Source organism: Bidens hawaiensis, unplaced genomic scaffold (genome assembly GCF_021521415.1).
Source record: "Bidens hawaiensis isolate Kalapana, Puna unplaced genomic scaffold, B.hawaiensis_p1.1 tig00033210_1, whole genome shotgun sequence".
NCBI classification, from domain to species: domain Eukaryota; kingdom Viridiplantae; phylum Streptophyta; class Magnoliopsida; order Asterales; family Asteraceae; genus Bidens; species Bidens hawaiensis.
This window is the reverse complement of record NW_027505284.1, coordinates 2488-19743: the sequence shown is the minus strand read 5'-3', so window position 1 is coordinate 19743 and position 17256 is coordinate 2488. Positions and strand designations below refer to the sequence as shown.

General features: G+C 37.1%; 4 protein-coding genes across 4 annotated transcripts; 1 reads left to right on the top strand and 3 right to left on the bottom strand.

The window, feature by feature from the left end:
• Nucleotides 1-402: 402 nt before the first annotated feature.
• On the bottom strand, nucleotides 403-4125 carry LOC143612104 (putative LRR receptor-like serine/threonine-protein kinase PAM74). The gene is made up of 3 exons (XM_077086170.1): nucleotides 3476-4125; nucleotides 1218-1681; nucleotides 403-542 (listed from the first exon to the last, which is right to left on the bottom strand). The coding sequence occupies exons 1-3, from the start codon at nucleotides 4123-4125 to the stop codon at nucleotides 403-405; spliced, it is 1254 nt and encodes a 417-aa protein (XP_076942285.1).
• Nucleotides 4126-5224: 1099 nt separating this feature from the next.
• Nucleotides 5225-8977, top strand: LOC143612097 (protein CYPRO4-like). Its single transcript, XM_077086162.1, has 2 exons — nucleotides 5225-6973; nucleotides 8511-8977. Exons 1-2 carry the CDS (start codon nucleotides 5342-5344, stop codon nucleotides 8814-8816), a joined length of 1938 nt encoding a protein of 645 aa, XP_076942277.1. The 5' UTR covers nucleotides 5225-5341; the 3' UTR covers nucleotides 8817-8977.
• Nucleotides 8978-9650: 673 nt separating this feature from the next.
• Nucleotides 9651-13226, bottom strand: LOC143612100 (ferredoxin--nitrite reductase, chloroplastic-like). The gene is made up of 4 exons (XM_077086164.1): nucleotides 12650-13226; nucleotides 10977-11331; nucleotides 10601-10889; nucleotides 9651-10509 (listed from the first exon to the last, which is right to left on the bottom strand). Exons 1-4 carry the CDS (start codon nucleotides 12774-12776, stop codon nucleotides 10270-10272), a joined length of 1011 nt encoding a protein of 336 aa, XP_076942279.1. The 5' UTR covers nucleotides 12777-13226; the 3' UTR covers nucleotides 9651-10269.
• On the bottom strand, nucleotides 9778-10158 carry LOC143612103 (ferredoxin--nitrite reductase, chloroplastic-like). The gene has a single exon (XM_077086169.1). It carries the CDS (start codon nucleotides 10156-10158, stop codon nucleotides 9778-9780), a length of 381 nt encoding a protein of 126 aa, XP_076942284.1.
• Nucleotides 13227-17256: the final 4030 nt, after the last annotated feature.

The window sequence follows — 17256 nt, the reverse complement described above, 5'->3', positions numbered from 1 at the left end:
TTTTATTTTGAATTTTGATTTTAATTGTATATTTTATTAGCTTTTAATATTTGAAGTCCAAATACTCAATATTCTATTAATTATTAGTATAAAGAAAAAAAAATATCATGCCCAATTTCAATATCTTGGGTCAACGTTTTTTTTTTGGCCTAAAAAGTTTTGACTCGATTAGAAAACCGAAAAAAACCGAATCCAAAACCGGACCGAAACCCAAAAACCTAAAACAGAACCGAAAAAAACCGAAACCGAACGGTTTTAAGAAATCATAAAACCGAAAGTTTGGTTTTCGGTTCGGTTTTAGTCAAAACCCGCACCGAACCGCACCACGCACACCCCTAACATCAATGCAAGAACTTGTATTGAACTACTGGCGATGTAAAGGACTTATAAATCGTGTATCACTTACAAACTGGTAACTCGTACTTGTTTTCCTTCAGAACAACCGATTCCCGACCAATGGTGTTCTTTTGGCAAGCATGGATCACCGTTCCAATCACCGGGTGGGTTTTTTAAGCTTTGCTTCAATATTTGCAATGCAAATGCTACAAACAAGCAAACTTTATGAATAAATTCATATTTCACATTACTAACTAGCAAAATTTTAGTTCAAAATAAAATTGTAGCTAAACTAGTTTAGGGTCATGCTATAGCTGCACCACCTCCATCTGATTACACACTATTAGACGGTTGTTCACAAAACATAACTTTGAAAATTAACGGTCAGAACTGCCGTTGTGAACAATATTTGAACGGCCTTTAATACCATTGGGGTCAAACTTTGAAAATTGTTGGTCAAATTGGTCGTTTGCCAATATCTGGCCACTCTGACCATAGACAGCCAAAATTTGAAATTTCTCGTCAAAAGGCTCAAAACGGTCGTCCAAGCTCTATGCAGACAACTGTTTGAAACGGTGAGGGATTAGATGTCATTCGGTGTGTGGCGAAGCTTGAAATGAGGCACGGGAAGGGGGGGGGGGGGCTCAAAATGTATACAAAATTTCACAAACGAGGGGGCTGGGCTCAAATTTTCGGCCGAAAAAGCTACGTATAAATATTTTCGGCCGAAAACGGGTAAATTTACACTGCTGCGCAAAAAAAACGGGGGGCAGGGCCACCCCGGGCCCCATTAAAACTTCGCCAATGACTGTATGACAGATGACCCTTTAATCTATTATGCAAAATTTGAGAGAATTTAGAAATTAGAATCACCATGGTACCATCTCGGCCATGAGTTGTTCCTGCAAGCGGCAAGATTTGATAAACCTCCCCCGCGTTAATGGTGGGGCCCACCGGCATGTCACTTCTCGGCACTAAAGTAATTTGTGTGTCACCTGAGAGTGGCCATTCTGTGCTGTAAACCGTCACACCTCTCGTCGTAACATTAAGATCTTGATAAAAAGTTTCACCGTCGATGAAGACTGTGAATATTCTCCAACTATATGGACTAGTACTTCGGTTATCCTGGAAGTACAACGCCACGTAGTATCGACTGGAAGGGAGAGGAAATGGCGGCCACTTTATTGTCAAATTCTTCCCTCTGCTCGTCGTTGATCCTGAGAAAAACACCTTCACCGGTGGCTGGTTCCAAAATTCCAATGACGTCACGTTAACTTTGGATTCAACCATAGGGTGTCCATCAACAAACGACTGCCAGTATCGATTGAACGGATCATCTGGAAAACTAGTTAGAATTCATCCAGTTAGTATATATAGGGCTCCAATTACTCACAATCGAACACGTAATTGAACAAATTAAATGAATCATCATAAAAACTAGTAAGAATTAATCCAATAAGTATATTAGGGTTACTCAAACCCGAACACATAATTAAACAAATTGAACGGATCATCTGAAAAACTAGTTAGAATTCATCTAATTAGTATATATAGGGCTCCAATTACTCAAACCCGAACACATAATTCAACAAATTAAACGGATCATCTGAAAAACTAGTTAGAATACATCCAATTAGTATATATAGGGCTCAGATTACTCAAAATCGAACACATAATTGAGTAGATTGAACGGATCATCTGAAAAACTAGTTAGAATTCATCATTATATTAGATCTAAGGCTAAATTGAACAGATTGAACGGATCATCTAGAAAACTAATTAGATTTGATCAAATTATTCGATGTAAGGCTTTAATTACTCAAAATCAAACACATTACGCATAAATACATAATTGAATAGATTGAACGGATTATCTTGAAAACTAGTTAGATTTGATCAAACTAGTGTATCTAGGTCTTCAATTTCTCAAATTCGGACAGATAATTGAACATATCATCCGCCAAACTAGTTAGAATTCATCAAATTAATCTATCCAAGGCTTCAACTACCCAAAATCCAACATAACTGAATAATTGATACTAATTGAATGAATCATCGGAAAAACTAGTTAGAATTCATCAAATTAGTCGATCTTGCGCTTCAGTTGCTCAAAATCAAACACATAATTTATACCGATTTAAAAGATCATATGGTAGATCTAGGGCTTCAATTACACAAAACCAAACACATAATTTATACTGATTGAACAAATCATCTTGAAGACTAGTTTTATAGATGATCCATTCAACCAATATCATTATTCAATTATGTGTTTGATTTTGAGTAATTAAACCGCAAGATCTGCTAATTTGATGAACTCTAACTAGTTAGAATTCATCGAACTAGTCGATCTTGCGCTTTCATTACTCAAAATCAAACACATAATATATATTGATTGAACGGATTATCTATAAAACTAGTTTTATAGATAATCCGTTCAATCAATATATATTATGTGGTTTTATAGATAATCCGTTCAATCAATATATATTATGTGTTTGGTTTTGCGTAATTGAAGCCCTAGATCTACTAATTTGATGAGATCTAACTAGTTAGATCTCATCAATTAGTAAATCTAGGGCTTCAATTACGCAAAACCAAACACATAATTTACACCGATTGAACGGATCATCTGGAAAACTAGTTTTACAGATGATCCATTCAATCTGTATCATTATTCAATTATGTGTTTGGTTTTGAGCAATGAAAGCGCAAGATCGACTAATTTGATGAATTCTAAGTTCTAACTAGTTAGATCTCATCAAATTAGTATATCTAGGGCCGTTCAAAAAGCTTGAAGCTCGGGCTCATGGAAAAGCTCGAATAAAACTAGCAAAAAAAAACTTGATTTGAAACATCCTGAGCTGAGTTGACTCATTTTTGAAACCGAGCCAAAATCTACTTAGCCCCGGCTCGATGGCTCGATCTTAATCTCGTTTAACTTCAAAATTTAGCTAGAGCCTTAGCCGAGTTGCCTCGTTTAATTTCGAGCTCGAAACCACCCTGGCTCGACTCGTAAACAGCCCTAAGTAGATCTAAGGCTTCAATCAATCAAAATCAAACACATAACTGAACATATTGAACATATCAAATTATTGTTTCTAGGTCTTCAATTACCCTGAACCAAATACATTCATACCGTACAAAATCACCATACGACCCGAAATTCGTCCTGGCAATCGTAACAAGCCCATACTTCCCAAACTCGGTCGCATTATACACGGACGAGTCCATCTCCACCACCTCTAGAGCCGAAACAAACGGACTCTTTCCATTCGTGTGCTCATTACTCGCAAAACACACACTAACCATCCCACCATTCCCCTCAACAACCACCTCATAATACGAGCTGACACCTTTATGATAATCATCCGTGGTATTAACCACGGTCCAGATCGTTCCGTCAACGATCTGGTCGAAAACCGGAGGCGCATTGCCTCCGTCGAAGCCGCCGTAGAAAAAGGTGGTGCGGATGAGGAGTTTGGAGCCGGTGGTGACGGGGACGTTGTAGCAGTGTTTGCCGCCGGTGGATGGGAAGTAACGGAGGGTGGTGAGGAGCGGGAGGATGTCGGTTCGGGTTAAGGTGGTTGGTTTGCCGGTGGTGGTGTAGGTGTCGTCTTTTTGGAAGGTGGTGCCGTGGTGATGGACGTTTTGTTTGGATCCGCAGTTGATTAGGTGGCCGCGGAGGCGCGGTGGTGGTGACGGTGGTGGTGGTGGTGAGGTGGTGGTTGTTTGGGAGATGAAGGTGGTGGTTAAAAGGAATGGTAATAATAAGGTGGTGGTGTGCATGGTGAGAGGTGGTTGTTTGAATTTGGTTTGGATTTACACTTTAGAGGTTTGTTTGTTATGTAGGGTGTGAGGTCGTTATTGACCGTTAATTAATGATACCACTAGTATATATATTTTTTTTGGGTACTAATTCGAGGTTTTGAGATCGGTAGTATCGGTATTTTATCAAATACTGATTTTATTTGTCTCAAGTACCTATATTGTATCGAGCATTTTCATTACCCGTACTCATTTATGGTAATTTTTTGTATCGGTATTAGAGATGCACAAACCGGGTATTTTTATGAATCGGTTCCGGGTATAGTCGGGTATTTAACCGGATTTTGACTGAGTTTTCCGGGTTTCTTTCGAGTAGGGTAAGGTTGGGTATTGACCGGGTAATTCCGGTTATGGTGGATCCAGGTTGGTTTCGGGGAGAAATCTAATACTAGGTCGTACCATGGGTAGGTACATATAGGAACCGGTTCCGACTCGGGTCTAGAACCTGGTATTTTGTGCACCTTTAATCGGTACCAGCAGTGGCGAAACTTGGGCTTAGTCATAGCGGTGACCTAAGTCACAAATCCAATACCTTGGGGGTGACCGTCATCAATACCTATATTAAATTTCGAACAAAATCGCAAAAATGTATCCTACTAAGTGAAAAAACATTGATCAGGGTCACCTCGATCGCTCTTATACTTTCGTATGATTTGACGAAAAAAGTGGTGATATGACATGTTTGTGCTTCTGTTAGCTACAAAATATGTCATTTAATTGTTAAATAATAATAAAAAAACTCATATTATAATCTTTTCAACATACCCATATGGCTATCGGCTTTGGATCCTTAGTTGATTAGGTTGCCCAGGAGGCGGGGTGGTGGTGACTAGTGTGCGTGGTGAGAAGTGTTAAATGAGTGAAGCTCGAGTCTAATCAAGCTTGGGCTCAACTAGACTCGTTTAATTTTACAGAGCTCGAGCTTAATCGAGCTCAGGCTCGTTTACATCGCTTGGCTACGCGCCTACAGTTTCCTTGGCTAGGAAGAAAAGAACCTACACGAGTACGCGTCAGATTAAAGCAACACGGAATCTCATTTATATTTATTTATATAATACACTACACTAACTCCTATGCAATCATTCTTTCCAATTTGATATTATTATCCGTTTTCATTTCCGATATCCACTCAATCAAATTCCGATTAACCGGAAAACTAACAAACAAACAACCAACCATGGGTGGTTCTCACAGCCGTGAAGGCCTCAATCTCTCCGATTCCGATGACTACGAAGACCACTCACAATCAGAATCAGAAGATGATAATTACGAAGATGCCAAAGACGATCACAATTCAGTTCCAATCAAAGAAGTAGAAGATATCGAATCAAAGCTCAAAGAACTCAAATTGAAATACTCAGCTACCCAAAACCCTAGTTTAAAGAACAAGGTGAAACTGTACCGTCATTTACACGGTAAATGGGTTGTTTCTGAGAAGGTAACTGGTTATCAATTCGTTAAATTAGACAAAATTGAAGATGGGTTTGACGAATTAGACGATTTTGAACATGGGTTTGATGAATTAGACGATTCTGGAAGTGGGTTTTGGGTTTTGAGAATTGGGGGTTTTGGTAAAGGTTGTAAAGATAAAATTAGGGTTAGGGTTTCAACTGATATGCAATTGAAGATGTTTGGTGAGCAAAGGCGTGTTGATTTTGTGGATAATGGGGTTTGGGCTTTGAGGTTTTTTAGTGACGAGGAGTATCGGGTTTTCGTGACCCGGTTTCAAGATTGTTTGTTTGAGAATGTTTACGGGTTGAAGGCGAGTGAGGACAATAAGGTTAAGGTTTACGGGAAGGATTTTATCGGGTGGGTGAAGCCCGAAGTGGCTGATGAGTCGGTTTGGGATAAGGAGGATAATGTAGTGTGGAGAACGGGTACGGGTAGTAGTACTGGTAATTTGCTTGAGGAGTTCGAGGAAGCGGCCTCGGACGGTGGGATACAGAGTGTGGCGTTAGGCGCGTTGGATAATAGTTTTTTAGTTAACGATTCGGGTGTGCAAGTTGTGAAAAATTTTAGTCATGGGATTCATGGGAAGGGTGTGTACGTTAAGTTCGATAATGCCGGTAAACCTGGTGGTTTTGGTGGTGTTGGTGGTTCGGGTTTGAGTGTTACGCCACAAAAGGCGTTGTTAATGAGAGGCGAGACGAATATGGTGCTAATGTGTCCAGAAACCGAAGGGAAACCGCACGCGACGGGTGTGAACCAATTAGATATCGAGACGGGAAAGATCGTGAGCGAATGGAAGTTTGAAAAAGACGGGACGGATATTACGATGAGGGATATTACAAACGATACTAAAGGGTCGCAGTTAGACCCGTCGGAGTCGACTTTTCTCGGTTTGGATGATAACCGGTTAGCGCAATGGGATATGCGCGATAGACGAGGGATGGTTCAAACGAGTTCGCCGGTTTTGAACTGGACGCAAGGGCATCAGTTCTCGAGGGGTACGAATTTTCAGTGTTTTGCGACAACTGGTGACGGGTCGATTGTGGTTGGTTCGTTGGATGGGAAGATACGGTTGTACTCGAGTAGTTCGATGAGGATGGCGAAGACTGCGTTCCCGGGGCTCGGTTCGCCGATTACTCATGTGGATGTTACTTATGATGGGAAATGGATACTGGGTACTACTGATACTTATCTTGTGTTGATATGTACTTTGTTTACGGATAAAGATGGGAAAACGAAGACGGGGTTTAGCGGTCGGATGGGTAATAAGATACCGGCGCCGAGGCTGCTGAAGTTGACTCCTGTGGATGCACATACTGCAGGGAAGCATAATAAGTTCCATGGTGGTAGATTTTCATGGGTAAGCTTCTTTCATTTTTTTTAATAACAATTTAGTTGTTAATATTGCATTAGACGCGGCATATGCGAAAACTTCTTAGTTGAAAGAATTAGGAAATAAATAAATTTCGTATGAGTTTGAAAAAAAATGATAAAGATAACAATCTAAGCAGTTAATGCTGAAAAATATCAGATATCGGTCAAGAGGCGATATCTGAGATATCGCTGGAATATCGGTAATTTTAATATAATGTAAAATTCATATATATAGAAATTTAACACTAGTTATTTAGTATATCCCCCTACCATTAACAAATTAACCTTTTGCAACTTGCAAAATACTAACAATCGTAGCAAGTAAGAACTGATTAAGATTTAAAACACTAACACTGAACACTAAAAATTGATAACTAAGACTTAAAACACTGTTATCGGGAATATCGGTGATATATCGGCCCAATATTAGACAATATCGGCGATATCGGTACCGATATTTTGACCGATATATTACCAAGAGATCAATAACCGATACATCACCGATATATTGGTGATATATCGGCGATATCGACTACATGGATAACAATTAGATATCACACCACACATCGTGTGACACTTACATGTTATATGACAAATAAGATTTGCAAAAACATGACCGGTATCAGATATTGCTATAATCAATTATAAGATGCAACTTGCTTGCTAAATTGATGATTAGACTAGGTTAGAGCTTGTGTTACATACGGTGGAAGATATATAATAAAAATAAAAAAATATTATATTTAATATGTGAATTCAGTTATTTCATATGATAATTTTTATTTATGACTTTTTTAATAAGTTTTTGATACATTTATGAATAATTAATTTTAAGTTGCAAACCAAACCTTGGTGAATGATTTATTTTAAAAATAAAACATTGATACCGATACTATTATATTATATTTTGTGTGCACTTCAAGCAGTGGAAACAACAAAAGATGCGCTCCAAGTCCTTGGGCTGTTGAACAGAATCCAACCACACCGGAATGGATGGTACAAAGTCCTCCAGCTTTTCATACTTTTGGAGAACTTCCAGCTAGATTTGGAAAAAAATGTTGTCATAGATTTAAAATCTAAAAGAGAACACGGGTTATTGAATTAGAGAACCGTTTAACACAAGTGTTAAAATTAAGAAAAATGCAGAAATCAAATGAAATTTTTACGTGATATCAACATATAATTTTGTAAAAAACTTACGTTTTTGGAATGAAATTTGATTATGATTTTTTCATATTTCATAATAACTTTCAAATAACGAATAAACGCCATAACATTCCTTTCTCATATAGCAATTGACTAAATAACATTCTGTAAAGTCATAATTGGTTTAATAGCGTAATTGAGGTAATTAGAAATCGTTAATAATTGAGGTAATTGATTATAAGATATTAAAGTTAGTTGCGAAGATAGTGAAAAAAATGTGAACTTAGTTTCTTAATTAGTTAAGGGTGTACAAAAGATTTATATAACTTGTAGAAATGGTTTAATATGTAGATAACATTTTTGAACTTATGTTTCAGGTGACTGAAAGCGGGAAGCAAGAACGACACCTGGTTGCAACAGTCGGAAAGTTCAGTGTGATTTGGGATTTCCAGCAAGTGAAGAACAGCGCACACGAATGTTACAGGAATCAACAAGGCCTCAAAAGCTGTTACTGCTATAAGCTCATGACCAAAAACGAATCCATCATCGAAAGTCGATTTATGCATGAAAAGTTTGCAGTTAGCGACTCTCCAGAAGCACCCTTGGTGGTGGCAACTCCTATGAAAGTGACGTCATTTAGCATGTCCGACGGGAAAGGAAAAAGATCGCAGATGCGTTTTTAATTGGTTATCGTATTGTCGTTGTTTGTATATAGTATAGATTTGCAGGGATCTAAAGTAGTTTGGTTATGTGTTGATGGTTGTGTTTTTTTTTTTTTTTTAGATTTGGATATTGGATTTGTGAGAACTGAATGATTGAAGTATGTTTGGATTGTCTTTTTAAGGTTGTGTGCAGCTTAATAAGGTGTTTTGGATTGTTTGTTTGATTTATTAAACTTTTTACTAAAAAAAATACATTGGTTACTAACAATTGTGAAAAACATCATCATCAACCTTTTCAGTAAAAAAAATATGTGTAATGGATAATGTCACTTCAGTCATTATACATAGGGATTATGAATAAGGGTGTGCAAGAAACCGAAAAGGCCAAACTAACGTCGAGAAAATTGAAAAATCCAAATCAATAAACCTGAACCGAAACAAAAATTGCCAGTTTGGTTTTATTATTTTCGTCAAAACTGAACTAGCGGTTTGGTTTTGGTTTTGCATATAATAAAAATCGAAAAACTTAACCGAATTTCAAGATTTTTATTTTCTTTATTATAAGTAATTTAGAAGAAATTAATAAATAGGTTGACTGAAATACTTCTGGCCAAATGTATAATAGTGTATTAGTTAACAATTAACAAAATTATTTATATCTAAATTCATTATTTTCGACTTAACTTTATTTTCGTCTTAAAATTTTCAAGCTCAAATGACAAAAACCGAAACCGAACGCTTTTAAAAATTCAAAAACCGAAGTTTTGTTTTCGCTTTGGATTTAGACCAAAATCACACCAAATCGCATTATACACACCCCTTATTATGAATTTATCATGACAATATATGCCAAAAATTGAAGATACAACTTACAATTATAAAACCTTGGACAAGATTAAGCTTACACTACTTTTTAGATTCTAGTCCCTCAATTTCATTTGGATATACAGTTTTAACCTATAATCCAATATTCTTTTCAGTCCTACTCTTCTCTTTCTCTCCTAACAGCCCCAAACTTATCAATCAATATATCTACTACAAAGGGCACCAAGTCCTTACATGGGACACCCTTCTTATAAATATCTCCCAAATGTGAGTCACTCCCAATTCTACCCCCTAAGAAAACATCAACCCCTTCAACAACCTTTTCGTTTTCGTCTTTCGTCATGCATCCCATAAACCCTATATCCGCCACTTGTACCTGCCCACATGTGTTCGGGCAGCCTGTCCAGTGCATTCTTACTGGACGAGTTACAGAAATAAGTCTTTCTATTTCCTCTGTGACTTTCAAAGCTTGAGCCTTTGTCTCTATTATCGCTTGCCCACAAAATTGGTTACCCGTACAAGCCACTAAGCCTTTCATTAGTATTGGTGGCTCGGGTAAAAACTTCTCTTTTAAAAGTGGCTTGTCAAGCAAAGCTTCGACTTTTGAGTTTTGTATGTTTGGGATTATGATGTTTTGTTCCACGGTCAGTCAAAGTTCTCCAGAGCCATACTCGTCAGCTAACCGCGCCAGCTGATCCATGTCATCGGCTAGGACTCGGCCCACAGGAATGTGAATGCCTACAAAGCTCAAACCTTCTTGTTTTTGTGGATGCACACCAAAGTAATCCCTTCTTTCCCATTTGTGGTCAATGAGGTCTTCGGAAGACGCTCGTTCCAATGCTTTTCTAGGCATTCTCTTTACCACTTCAGACCGGAACCCTTCTACACCCTGCACCCCAAAGTAACACGAGTTAGACCAAAACACCGTTCAAGAATGAAAATTTACACTTTTGACCCAAAGTTTAACAAAGGCGACATACAAGCTCATCAATCAACCACATCATTCTACACTTTTGCCTATTCCCTCTAAAACCAAGATCACGAAAGGCCTCGAGAATCGCTCCACAAACTGGGACTACATCTTCTTCTGAGACCCATGTGTCAAGAGGTATAGCCTCAGCGCACCTCTTTGCGCTAAAGAACCCCCCGACTAACAAATTGAACCCGAATTGACCATTCTTCGTGGCCGGCATGTATGCTAGATCATTTATATGAGGGTGTTCATAAAGATCATGTGAACCAATCACACACACATTCCACTTCCTTGGCCTACAAAAAAAACATTCAAAAAATCAAAATCTATCTCTTAATCACAATCAATAAACAATATAACACTCTAAGATCCAAGAACATTACAAGTTGGTAAATTCGGGATTCCCTTGTGAATTTGCGGTGATGAATTGTTGTAGCACGTCTAGGTACGGCCTTGTGTCCACAATTTCATGTGGATCGATTCCAGCAAGTGGGTTTCCAACCGTGTTTCTAACATTGTCCATACCACTTTGGATGCTTGTTAGACCGACTTCTTTGAGACCCTTTAAAATTTCGGGTACATCTGGTAGTGTAACACCTCGAATTTGCCAATTTTGACGCGTGGTAATATCAGCACAACCGTCCTCACCATATTTCTTTATCACACTAGCTAAAAAGCGGGTTTGTGCACTAGTTGTTACACCATTTGGTAGCTTCAACCTCATCATAAATCTACCATCTATACATCAAAAGCAGTTGGTAAACATAACATTTGAATCAAAGAACAATGGTTATCTTGCTTAATCAAATGATTCAAGTATAAAGATACAAAACGGTATTTGAATTGATAACTATGATATTTATGGCGCGTTGAAGTGTATAGTTAAAATTAGAATCTTGAAAATATGTTAAAAGTGTATAAACTGTCACCATATTGATGCTTACTTCTTTGATTAATGTTTCGAAAACCAGACATGATATCAACTCGGATGTCACACTTCATTCGTCGAACTCATAAACCGTACAACATCATAATAGTTTTTTTGAGCTCTTTTAAACAATTATATTCAATTAAAAAATTCAAAATAGAGAGGCAGGTAAACGGGCAACAAGTTGCGCCGCCACCCCTATATGACAAAAAAATAAAAATGTATTTAAAAAAAAAGAAAAAAAAGGATGATAATTAATTTTTAGATGAAAAATATTTATTTAAGCTAATCAGGAAACACATCACCTTCCTATATTAGATTAAGATTACAAACACTTTCATAATGACAATTTAAAATATTTTTACAACACTCTTTTAATAAATAAAACTTTGCCAACCACTAAACCGGAATATATTACCGGTCCAACTGTTAAAAATCCTATTCCAACACTTTGCATAAAGACCATAGATAAAAATATTCCAGAATAAACTATTCTGATTTTTTTTTGAATCCATAGTTATGATATTTATGGTATTATGAAATAGTAACCAAATATTGTATCTTGAAAACATATTAAAATGTAGGGGTGTAAACCAAGCCGAACTGCTTGCAAACTACCCGAAATCAAATCGATAGAAAACTCGAAATAAGCCTAGCCGAGCCCGATCCTCAAATACATCTCAATTAGTTATCAGGCCGTGCTCGATCGGCCTGGCGTACTTTAAGTTTTAACTTTTTTGAACTTTTATATCACACTGGAAAGCAGAGCTTAACCTCGTTAATGCTAAGCTCAAGCTAAAAAAAAGAGCTCGAAACCAGGCAAGCTCTTTCGAGCTCTCGTAAGTCAAACCAGCTGAACTCCAGCCGAGCTTTAGCTCGTTCAAGGTATTGCAAATGATTTGGAGTTGAGCTTAATTAGCCTATAATTAAATATGTATTAAAATTAATTCATAAATAAGAAATGGGCCAAGCCTGAGTAGAGCTCGAGCTCAAGCCTTAAAGAAAAAAAGCTCAAAACTAGCCGAGCTTAAGCTCTCGTAAGTCAAAATGAGCCGAGCTAGTTTACGCTACTATAAGAAAGATATAAACAATAATCAAGATTCAAAGACATAAAATCTTAATACTTACAATGATGTTTTCTCCTATGAAACAAACCAAGCCACTTAAGTCTAACATCAACATCATCTTTAGTATCCTTATTCTTATCAAGCTCTTCAAATGGGATCTTTGCAAGCTCTTCAATCCCATTTTCCATAACAAACTTCTACGGTTCGCCGCCTATCTTAACCTTCTCTTGTGGATTAATACCTTCCCTAAACTTTTCCTTTAGCACATAATATCCATTTCTCTTTTCAACACGTGGTTCCAGCCTGTCTGGAGCAATATCCTGTGGCGCTGATGTGACGGTTTGTGATGGACTTGCATAGAGCCTAGTGGAACTTAAGTTGGTTTTGGAGTTGAGAAATGTATTGGGTGGTAGAAATCTGACGTGGCATGCTGACATGTTGTCGAAAAATGAAGAGTGGTGGTGGTAGTGATAGAGGAAGTGTGGGTGGTTTTTGTAGATTGGCTAGTGGCTTTTGAATATTGGTAAAGGTCATGTGTTATGAATTGTGAATTGTATGGCTATGGGAAGAAGAAACAAGAGTACACAATCTTTGATCATATCTGATGCCTAAACCAATGGTTGATATTTTGAGATGAAATTATTTATGTGTTTATTATTTTTATTATTATTGTAACATTTTTTTTTATATTTTTCAAACATTTACATTTTTATAGTGTAACATTTTAGGCTATCTTAATAAGTCAAACTATTACTTATTACTTATTTGTTTAAAATAATCCATATTAGACTATGTATGAAATTCTAAGGTGTGAGTTAGACGTGTGGATTATGAGACTTACACATTTCATATATAAAAAGATGTGTTATGATGGGGTACATGTGAAATCTGATTAAGGGATGAGACCAAATGAAATGACTGGTTATATTATTAATTAATAGTAAAAGAAGTATAAATAAAACTTTGTATATTATCTTCACACGTCATCTAGTACTCTCACACCTCGCCCTTTTACGCCCTGGGTATAGTGGTGTTTCGTACCCTTGGTGCTGCATGGCAAGGCTCACGCCCTTTGACACAATAACACATGGTCTTAGAAATGTGTTAGGTTGACATTCGTAACTTTTTATTTCCGTTTGTCAATAACAATCTCACTCTAATAGTAAGATGAAGTTCCCTAAGAAATTGAAATCTAGAAACTCAGTCTAAATTATCATCGGTGAATGGATTATATTTACCCTTCTTAGATCACTTAACTTTTATGTTTGTATATTATGTTACCAAACCACACTTAAGATGCTAATAACGATTTCAACGCGTATTTTAATCTCAAATCAGTTGTCTCCGTAAAACATAATTTATAGGACCGTTTTATACTTGTTAACAAATAGGTTCATATGCATGGTCTTCTATTGTTGGTCCCCTAAGCATGTTTAGGGGACGGTCTTAGGGTTCACAGGGAATGCCCCTTTAATGTTGTAACTCGTTTTTGTTCTTTTATGATATTTTCCGAGCAAAGTCGGTTACCATTAAAAAATCGTTATTAAAAAACCGGGTTCATAGGGAATGCCCCTTTAATGTTGTAACTCATTTTTGTTTTTTTATGATATTTTCCGAGCAAAGTCCTTTACCATTTAAAAAATATCGTTATTAAAAAACCGATACGAGTTAAAAAATGTGAAGTAATTGATAGTATGAATAAGTATGTGATAGTTTGGGGATGAAAACAAGATGTGATGTGGTGTGGTGTGGTGTGGTGTGGGCGTGTGGCTTTATATAAGATGGAAGAGGCAGTCACTTAACCCAAATGAATAGAGCCAAACCCCTACACAACCATGTGCTTCTACATTCAATTGTAACCACCAACCAAGTTTGCAAGTGTAGACAGGCAACTTTAGTTGGCAAACTAATCAAAACGATGTCGTCTGAGGTAGTTTTCTAAGAAAACTTTTCTTCATAAGATATATGATGACTTTTATATAGAAATAAAAGCCGAATGTTACAAAAACCTAAAACAAATGAGAGTGGGCATGGGTCGGTTTGAATTCAAACCGAACCAAAAGTTTACTCTTTTCTTTTTTTCAATTTTATGCATGGGTCGGTTCTGTTTGATTTTGGGTCGGTATTAGGTTTTACATTTGGACTTGAAATATGTTGGACTAAAAGTGGTCTAAAATATTGAATTTTTTTGTCAATATTATTTGTTACCCACTTATTAATGAATTTGGACTAAAACCTTTTTTTATCACATTAATGAATTTGGGTTATAAACCTAACAAACGCAATAAACAACTTGTGTGTGGTTCTGTTCGGTTTAATTAGTTCGGTTTTGGAACATGATAGAACCGACACCAAGCCATATGTTTCGGTTAAGAAAAGAAACGCCAAAACCAAACCGTCGGTTATTTCGAATTGGCTTTCTCGGTTTTTTTTTAGTTTTGGTTCAATTAATCTATATTTCTGCTTACACCTGAAAGAATGGGAAAATGTTTTTAACTCTTTTGGTTTGATCAACGAAAGTGGCTATTTAGGATTTGTATCAGCCTGTCAAGCTTTGTTTGGGCCTTGCCCATTGGGCTTATGCATCAATCTCAATTCCCTTCAAAATTACTCGAATTAACGATTTATTTTGTAAATTCTTTAATGCATAAAAACGAGCTATTTAAGCCTTAATATATTCTTTATAAAAAAACACATAAAAATAATCTTTTAGAAACATCTTAAGAGTCATACTTACATTGGCATTTTACGCTGTATTTTCCTCTTAACTAGATTATTGATTGAAAATGCAATAGCAAATCCTAAATTATTCACTTCACTAGAATCATTATTGATCCTAGTGAAGAGAAACAAGAGTGACCGTGTGGCAAAACACCAACGTCTCTAACACTCTCTCCCTTACAAGTTAGTATTACACTACACGTTAGATTTTTCATTCCATTACTAAACCATAGAAAATATCATCTTTCACATCCCTCACCTTTTTAATTGTGATTTAGCTCAATGTCGTACAAAAGCATTCAACAATGCGGTTTGACCGACAAGACTATACCTGACCATCACACATTGAAACCGTAGGGATGGGGATGGTGTTTACTTGCGGCAAAGGCTAAGGTGGCACCCTCACCCTTGTCCTACAGCATCAACACCCTGCGCCCTAATAGGCTAATATGATATGTATAGTAAGGCTATGAGTAGTGGAGGGGCTACAACATGGGGCGAATTGCGCCATGTGGCGCCTCGGTCAGCAAAGGTATGTTTTTATTTTTGGGTGTAATGGTGTTGTAGCCCTATATACACACACACACATATATAACACACAAACACACCATATTATACTAATAATATTAACCCAAACACAATCAAGTGAGAATTAGTCCCCCCCCCTATCGCCCACAAATCGGGCTGGGGGGGCGGTGTTTGCGCCCAACATCGCCCTTTCTCGCCCCTTTTATTCGCCCAGTAGGTTCAGCCTAAGGGGCGAGGTGTAGTTGTGGCCCAAGGTGGGCCCGGCCCCTATTTTTTGCTTGGTACTGTAAATTTACCATTTTTCATCAAATTTACCAATTATTTTGCGCGACTTGGTCAGCGAAACCAGAGCAAACCATTTAGAGCGGATTGATTTGGTCAGTCTAACCAGATTGATGATGGTTTTTCCTTAGTCAAGTTTATTAATGGTCCATGTTGAGGTTCTTACATCATGTAGCTATGTGTGTTCATTTTCTTTTCAGAATAGCCATGCAGACTCTCAGTCAAGGAAGAAGTCATATATACTTTAGGTTTGTTGAGATATCCATTCCTCCATCATGTTAACTATGAAATGATAATAGAGCTCATATGATGTCAACTCACTTCTATATATAATATAAAAATAAGTGTACTGACAGACAGTGGCGAAGCTTGGACTATGACACCGGGGGGGGGGGGGGGCGGACTCAAAATGTATACAAAATTTCACAAACGAATGGGGCCGGGCTCAAAATTTCGGCCGAAAACGGCTCAATGTACACTACGTATAAAAAAATTTCGTCCAAAAAGGGCTAAATTTACACTACGTATAAAAATTTTCGTTCGAAAGCGACTAAATTTTACACTATGTATACAAAATTTTGACCGAAAACGACTAAATTTACACTACGTATAAAAAATTTCGGCCGAAAACGGCTAAATTTACACTACGTATAAAAAATTTCTGACGAATACGGATAACTTCACACTACTACGTAAAAAAAACAGGGGGGCGGGGCCACCCCGGGCCCTAAGCATCCTTCGCCCTTGCTGACAGGTAAGTTTGTTAAACCATTATTTTAAAAGGGGCCAGGGCCGGCTCAACGAAGCAAGATTTTGTGACATTTTTATGACTATTGTTAACGGAAAAAAATTGCTTATTACAAGTTTTGAACTCATAACGTATATTTTAGTAACGACTAAGCCTACCACAACACCAATACATTACTTTGAATTTAATTTACCCATTATAATATATCAATATACAATGTTTTTTTGGACTTGTAGGCCTTAATTAAGTATGGGCCTAAAGCCTAACTTGTTTTCATTGTCCCACGAGCCACCCCTGAAAAGGGCTTATAGTATAAGGACGAAGAAAAAGAGCTACACACATATAATAATTTAGAAATAGATGTCGTAAACGAACCAACGTTTAGCGAA